The sequence below is a fragment of the Pteropus alecto genome, unplaced genomic scaffold (genome assembly GCF_000325575.1).
Source record: "Pteropus alecto unplaced genomic scaffold, ASM32557v1 scaffold3, whole genome shotgun sequence".
In the NCBI taxonomy this organism is placed as follows: Eukaryota; Metazoa; Chordata; class Mammalia; order Chiroptera; family Pteropodidae; genus Pteropus; species Pteropus alecto.
The window spans coordinates 29,739,592-29,747,790 of NW_006442484.1; the positions used below are offsets into that span (position 1 = coordinate 29,739,592).

Here is an 8,199-nt window from a genome sequence, read left to right on the forward strand (position 1 = left end):
TTTTCCAACAAAATCAATTTTATGTAGTATTGAATGAAATGAATGTGCCATAAGATACTATGGCATTTTAAAACAAACATGAAATGTGGTAAATAAGCTGGTGTTTACACATGAGCACTACATTAGCTATTTCTGCACTTTGCCCCTCCATTAAGTTAACCACCAGGCCTGGGCCATTAAAATCCAGCCTTCTTCCCTCAGTTACAGCCACACATTAACTCTGGACATTCTGAGCCTTTTTAATAAGGTCATTTTCAGGGAGGATTGGAGGATTTCCTGTGTCTCCGCTCCTTTCTGTTCCCACCCGAAAGTCCCCTCTGCTACTTGCAACTTTGAGTTCTGAACATGATTATCTCCCGTAAGCAGTTAGGATCTCTGTTTATGATGCATCCCCAAATCTAGGCATTCGTTTAAATGAGAGCTCTAGTCATAGAGACATATTGTACTTCTCTCAGAGAGCGGCATTTGCTGCTTGCTGGGGGCTTTCTGCCTGATGTAGGGGGGCGAAAAAGGAGTGTTGGCTGGCGTTTGGGAGCAAATTTAGAGTCTCTTCTCATTGGAGGGACTGGCTTTTTCCTGAGCTGCTAGACACTAGACACTGCAGGCTCAACTGAGGCGCGGAGGTGCAATTCAGGCTGGTGGAGCAGCGGCGGAAAGCAGGGACAGGCGGGGCTAGCGCGGCTCTGCAGCTGATCACACGCACCAGCACAAACACCGCTCTCTTGCCGCTCCCGCTAGTGCCTCGCGACTTCGGCCCGAGCCACGGAGGCGCAGCCAGGGAGTAGGGGGACTGAAGAAGGAAGAGGCAAAGGAAAGCACCGTGAAGCAAAAGAAAAGCTGGATCGGCGCTGGTATCTAACCTGAAAGTCTGACCCGCAACCCGAGGCTTGAACCCCTTACAGCAGTGCCACTGTCTCCTGCTAGGAAAGCACGATGCCAAGGAATCCCTAAGTCCCGCGCCCAAGTCATTCTATGCCCGGCGTGCCAAAATCCTTCTGGTCTGGACAGAGTGCTCTCTGGAAGGTGCGGAGCTTGGGGGACCTGCATTGGCGTCCGTGGTGATACACTAGGAAAAGTGGGGGCGAGGAAAACAGCACTGAGCGCAGAGTGCGAGGCTGGGCTGCCGCCGGCTGAGCCTCCGCCTGCTCTCTCCCGCTGGGTGAGTTCTCTGGTTTCGCTCACCGCTGCGCCTCCTCTGTGCGCGGAGGTGGCCTGGGAGCCCTTGAGGGTCCGCGGGAAGGGCCTGGTGGCGCCCACGGAACCTCGGCGGCCCGCGGACGCCAGGCAGACACATCTCTGGAGTCCTAAGCTGAGGACTCTGAGCCCGGGGGACGTGGGTAGGGGGTGTTGCACCAGTGCCCCGCAGACATGCCTTTGGGCGGGATTTTGGCCAAAAGATAGGAGGCGGGGGCACCAGTGGGGAGCTAGGAGCCGTCCCAGGGGGGCGGGCGATTGGGGAGCGCCGGGGAGGGGGGAGGGTCTGGTCCAAGCAGGTAGCGCAGCTTCGGCAGCCTGGCGAGTTGGCTGGCGGGGTGGGACTCGCTTGTCAACTCATTAATTTAAAAAGAGTCAGTTTAGGAGTGTTGCAGGATAGTCAGGAGGTGGACGGCAAGAGGTGGCCCGGGATGCCGGTGGTGAGGGAAGAAAACAGAAGCCTCGAAAAGCTTGGAGGCAAAATTGGGCTTGGATTTCTGGTCCTTGCATCCCTCCTGCCTTGAGTGCGGGAGAACACTTTTTTTAAGACTCAGCTTGGGAGGAAAGCCTCCGTCCAAGGGGAGGAGAGGCGACTGCAGGGGGCAGAGACCGCTGCTACCTACCGGGTGCGCCCCCTCAGCTCGGGCGCGCTTTTGTCCCCCCTCTCTCCCCCGCCCCCACCTCCTTATTGGTGCTGGTTTGCAGCGCTAGGCTCCTGCTCCTTCGCTTCGTATTTGAATCTGGCTCGCCCCTCCGTATTATGTCTGCACTCCGAAGGAAATTTGGGGACGATTACCAGGTAGTGACCACCTCGTCCAGCGGCTCGGGCTTGCAGCCCCAGGGGCCGGGCCAGGGCCCGCAGCAGCAGCTTGTGCCCAAGAAAAAGCGGCAGCGGTTCGTGGACAAGAACGGCCGGTGCAATGTACAGCACGGCAACCTGGGCAGCGAGACCAGCCGCTACCTCTCGGACCTCTTCACCACCTTGGTGGACCTCAAGTGGCGCTGGAACCTCTTCATCTTCATTCTCACCTACACCGTGGCCTGGCTCTTCATGGCGTCCATGTGGTGGGTGATCGCCTACACTCGGGGCGACCTGAACAAAGCCCACGTCGGCAATTACACGCCCTGCGTGGCCAATGTCTATAACTTCCCCTCCGCCTTCCTCTTCTTCATCGAGACCGAGGCCACCATCGGCTATGGCTACCGCTATATCACCGACAAGTGCCCCGAGGGCATCATCCTCTTCCTCTTCCAGTCCATCCTGGGCTCGATCGTGGACGCTTTCCTCATTGGCTGCATGTTCATCAAGATGTCCCAGCCCAAGAAGCGCGCGGAGACCCTTATGTTCAGTGAGCACGCGGTGATTTCCATGAGGGACGGAAAACTCACGCTCATGTTCCGGGTGGGCAACCTGCGCAACAGCCACATGGTCTCCGCGCAGATCCGCTGCAAGCTGCTCAAAGTAAGTGCTTCCCGCCCCCTTCCCCAACTGGTAATCGCCAATCCGCAAACTCGGGAATTAACTCACCTGAGAATTACCCTAGCCTCATAGTCATACCTTTCGCCACAGGTAAACTTCCTTTGGTTGGAAGGAGCGGGACGAGTCTGGGGGCTTGGGCAAAAAGAGCACAGTTGACAAGTCCCCCGCCCCCTTACTTTCGTGCTCTTATTTATATTCATCATTCGAATGTGCTTGTATCGCTTTCTGGATTAGTGACGTTTATGCAGTGGTGTAGGCTTCTTGAGCCCTGAGGTCAATGAGTGTGCCCTCATCCTTGCTGTTTTGCTCTTTAGAGAGCTTTTGATTTGTTGTCAATATACTACTTTATTCAATTTGGGGTGCTAAAACTGAACAGCTTTATTTTGAAGAAATAGGTACTGAACTTTCCTCAACTTTCAGTTAGCTTTTCCTTCTTTCTGCCCTCCCCCCACCCCATAATACCAGCCGTTCGATTATTACTCTGGACACAGTAACATTAACTTTATGGTCATCTTTTTAACAAGCACGCAGATCCAAGAAACATAATAAAATGGAAGAAACAACACCTGGTTCTTTAATTTTTAAAAAATTTTTACAAAATATTTTCTAGAGAAGTATTTTGTAAAAGCTTGAGTGCTTTTCCCGTAGAGCCTCTTGTTAATTTTTGTCCTCAATTGCCCGTTTCTATGAAGCCTTCGTCAATTACAGATTTCACTTGAAGCTTTTCAGCAACCATTAAAGAAGACTGCTTCCTACCATCAGCAGTGTAAATGCTAAAGCAAATTGCACATAGAGTGGTTATTAAAGCAAGGTTCATCTAGTCGTTAGAGGGCACCACTACAAACCAGAAGAGAAGACCACCCTAATCACTCACCCAATTAGACTCTGGGAATTTGGGAGAAAAGCCTGGTTCTCTCTCTGTGTGTCATTTACAGTTCATCTTCTTGAGGGATTTTTCTTATGTAGTTTTCAAATGTTCATAAATTGAAAAAGATGACCTTATATAAAAATCTTAAAAATTTATCTGATATAGCATAAAGAATCATAGCCAGTTTCAGAATTTAGCATTAATAAAATGAAAATCTGACAAATATATAAGTTGAGATTTTTCTTTGAAATTTCAATTTCTACTCTATAACTATATGATGTTTTACACAGCCTCGACTTATGTTGTAGTTAAAGGTGATCCAATGTGCTTTTAAAAAGTTTGGCTCTCATATCATTTTCATTATTCATTTATAAGATCTTACCCGAATTACTTATGACCATGTTGCTCAGTAAAGTGTTAGAACTAAAGCAGTTCCGTTGTCCTGTCACTCTACATCATATGCATATTTACTATGCTACAGGCAGTAAATAAATTTTGTATAACGTTGTAAAAATTTTTCAACCTGATCCTGATGTGCATATTCATTAAGGTAACTATAAACAAATAATTTGAGATCATTTTCTTTATAATTAACTGCAATGAGCTACATACGGTTTTTTATTTAACTCAGAATATTGTGTTACTGACCTGTTTGAACTGAGTTGTTTTGATAAGGCTAAGAAGTTGTGTTGTAGACTTGTTTCTTGCAGTGGTATTTGTGGTATGTGCCTGCTTCTATGAATAGAAAAGATATATAATCTCTCTCTGTAGGTAAGGCCTACTGGGAAGATAGAAACATTTTATTAATACAGTACAAAAGTCTCTGTCAAGAAATCCATGTTTATATGTCACTTTGAGGTTCTTATTGAAGAGTAGTTTACCATATTGATTGGTCTACTGGAAATTTAAAATTTGACTTTAAAAGTCATTTTAATTGATTTCTCTAGGTTTTCAAACATATAAAGTCATTTATTAAAACAAATATCTTTTCAAGGCGAGACATTTTAGATGATTTTAGACTTTATCAAATTTTATTTTAACAAAGCCAGAAATAATTAGAATTAATTTACATATCAGTTTTTTTGTTTGTTTGTTTTGTTTTTGCTTTGTTTTGTTTTAAAAACAATACAAGAAATCCAAAGCACCCAGTCTCTATAGTGGTTCAGAACACTGATAATATTTTTTATACGTAAGGCCATGTACCATATATACCATAAGTAGTGTCTTTATTAAAGAAAAAGTTTTATAGTGTTGGCAAATTTGGAGCAAGGTGCTATATTAACACAAGGTGATAAAAACATCTAAATAAATAATATATATGATAGTCCTATAAAAATATTTGCTTTTTACTTGTTAGGACTATGCCAGTGGTAGAAGTCAAAATGATTGACATGTGGCATCGATTTGTATTTAAACAAAACTGGTGAAATTCTTGCTTTTTGTGAAGCAAGAGGGTTGATCAGTGGCAGCTCTTCCTCCATCCAGTTAGTGTAGTTTGTTTGAAGTTGATATTTCCTGTTGCCATGATAATTAAAATGAATTTTCATAGCTCTCATCATTTCTTTAGACTTCATTAAAAAAGAATCATTTTTGGGAATTGATAACATTCACCAAAATTAGGTGGGATATTTGTTTTTAATGTTATTCTTATTTTCTTTTAGAAACTGAAATGAAGTGACCTAAAACAGCCAACAATGTACTTAAAGAGAGCTATACTAGACTCTTATAGTAATAATATTTTGATATCAATCTTATAAATTCTTATTAAATATTAGTATACATATTCAATTTTTTCTTTTAATCCGTTTGACATTTTAAATGTAAGATATATGTATATTAATTGCAGAGAAATATATACAATTTTAAGGCAACAAAAACATAATTTTTAAGGATAGTAATTGTAGTCTATGTATGTGATTGCTATTACCAATATAAACGAAAACGTAATTTCATTTATATTTTTCTATTGATGCTTCCTTATTTACTGAATAAAATTTTATTTATCAATATTAATATAAAATTTCTATTTAATGATTATAAAGTACTTTATATTCTTGGGAAGACAGTAAGAACATGGATATGGCTTTCTAATCCTTGCTACTATAAAATTTTCCATGCATATATCTTTCGAATTCTCTAAATTTTGATGGAAATTTTTCTTATAACTTCTCTAATTTTTAATTATGCTATTTACTTATATGAAAGCGAATTTTACTTCAACTCTTTTTCTGTCTTCCAAGCTTGCAAATACTGAAATTTATTTTGATATTCAAATATAGATTTTCCAATTTTATGCCTGGAGTAGTTGGTCCTTTTTCTACTCAGAAAAAAAAGGAAGCAGATTAAATTTAAAAATTAAATATAGTTTAAAGTTTTTTACTTTACTTTAAAATTTATATTTATTATAAATACAGCTACAGAAATCTCTTTTAAGATGAACGTTCTTTCTCTTTTCCTCTTCTCATCTCCATGTTGATGTTTTATTTGAATTTTCAATTTACTTTAGTTTTCTATTTTTTTTCTTTTAACCTAAAATATAAGGACTAATGAATATCATGGTCATGTTAATATATCAACCATTTGAAAGTTTTAATAAAAATGCTTGGATTAAGGAGTTGAGACTACTGGCTGGACAGCTGGACCCTATAATTTAGTGTTGGGTATAAAGGATTTGGAAATCTCACTTACTCCTTTCTACAAATCTAATACTAAAAGTTGCCTGCCTTAGACTTGTTAGGGGGAGATTTAAATAATATTTTTTGATACATTATTCAAGAATTTACAAACATTATCGAGAAACCATCATATATGTATATAATACGTAGGAACCTAGTTAAATCTTATTTACTTATAAAGTAAACATAAAATCAACTATTATTGGATCCATATTTTGAAATAAAGGTACATTTTTCTCATGAAAGTATAATTTTATTCCTTTGTATTTTTATTAATTGCAAATAGTCATCATTTTTTCTTTCCTAGGTCAGCTATGCAACCTTTAGTTTTCACTTCTTGAAAAGTAATGATGTGTAGTCATCTTATAGTGTATCACGCAATATTTTTGTACTCACTTTTAAAATTCTTCATTTATATGGATATTCAAAATTGGGTGCTATCTAGTTTTTTCATATAAATGTGATCAAGTACAGATGAAATAAAAAATAAAATTGTCTGAAAAATCAATAAGCTTTTCATCCTCTATATTTTGTTTATCTTTTAACCAAAACGATTCTTTGACCACATGATTTCTGAATTTTTAATATATTTATTACTTTGTCTTCATTCTACACCTTGTACTTAAGTGCAATTATTCTTTTGACTTTATATGACCTTATTTTGTAAGATTGGCTCTTTTCACCAATTGATCTTGGCCAATTTGCACTTTAGTTGAAATCTTGAGATAGTTACCTTTTTCAAAAAAATTAAACTCGCAAATGACTATTTTAAAAATATGGTTCTTCTGAACATCATATAAGCTGTTAGTGAAAATATTCAAGGAGTCTAAGATTGAGTACCCCAGAACTTTTGGGGCTAGATCCTATAACACTAGTGAGTATTTTGGGTGGATTATGATTTTAAAAAAAAAACACACTTTCTATTTAGTCTAGCTTTGCTTTCTCTGACACAAGTACAATAATTGTCCAATAGGCACAGCACTTGTGTTCTTTTTAAAATCTATATTTTTATTATGTTTTTAAATAGTAGTTATATATATGTATATACATGCTGGCTTGTGCTTAGGGGAATACAGTGTGAACAGAAATAAGGGGCGTAAAGACCCATGAATAACAGCAGTAGCTAAGGACAAGTGACAAAGAGAAGTAAAAAAAGTATTTGATGAATCTGAGAGTGCTTGGTGCGTAGGAGGAGGATGTGCACATAAGGTTACAAATTCTGACCACAGTTATTATTAATGCCGTAAAAGGCCCTCAAGGAATTACAAAGCTGTTCTTTCCTCTGAATGGTATAAAAGCCTCACATAATATATTACATGATAAATTACATTCCATTTTATAAGGTACTTCTTTTTATTAAAATGAACATAATTTTATGGGATAAGTAGTTTAGAACTTAAAATCTTTATTTTAGATTTGATGTTAGTCATATTTTTTCTGCCTGGATATTGATGGAATTTCAAGTGTAAGTAGTCAAAAAATGTACAATTTAATTGTAGATAGTTCAAATAGAATTATAGGTCCACAAACACCTCTGCCTGACTTTAACTTTGGTTTGAGTCCCCAAACTATTGCCAGAATTACTTTGAGTCACAAGGCATTTTTGTCCCTTATCCTGGTACCAGCTTTTTGGCTCATTTCCTACATTTAGTTTCCAAATAGTACTCTGACCTCATTCCATGTGATCTTCTTCCTGACTTTAGCATATATTCAAACACACACACACACACACACACACTCACACATACACGCACGCACACACGCACACATGCACACACGTACACACACACTCTGAACATTTGAGGAGGAGAAGTGAAATCACAAATAAAATTGTGTGGAGGATGTGTTGGTAGGCAAAAATGATTTAGGCAAGAATGGTTTGCCCTCTCTATCTTTGGCCTCATTTCCTTTTTTTTCCTTCCCTTTCCTGACCATTGGCCATCAGTGTCCTTTTCCAGGAGAGATTTGATAAGGGGTGGTGG

The 8,199-nt window shown here is 39.7% G+C and overlaps 1 protein-coding gene across 2 annotated transcripts in view; it reads left to right on the plus strand.

Moving 5' to 3' along the window:
• Window positions 1-1,887: 1,887 nt before the first annotated feature.
• KCNJ3 (potassium voltage-gated channel subfamily J member 3) overlaps window positions 1,888-8,199 on the plus strand; it is a 128,775-nt gene continuing 122,463 nt past the window's right edge. Inside the window, exon 1 of one of the 2 annotated variants that reach the window (XM_006921081.1) lies at window positions 1,888-2,656. In XM_006921081.1, the coding sequence (XP_006921143.1) occupies window positions 1,955-2,656 (702 nt within the window). In that variant the 5' untranslated portion in view covers window positions 1,888-1,954. The remainder of the gene's footprint in view (window positions 2,657-8,199) is intronic. The other variant, XM_006921080.2, reaches the window with a different exon arrangement.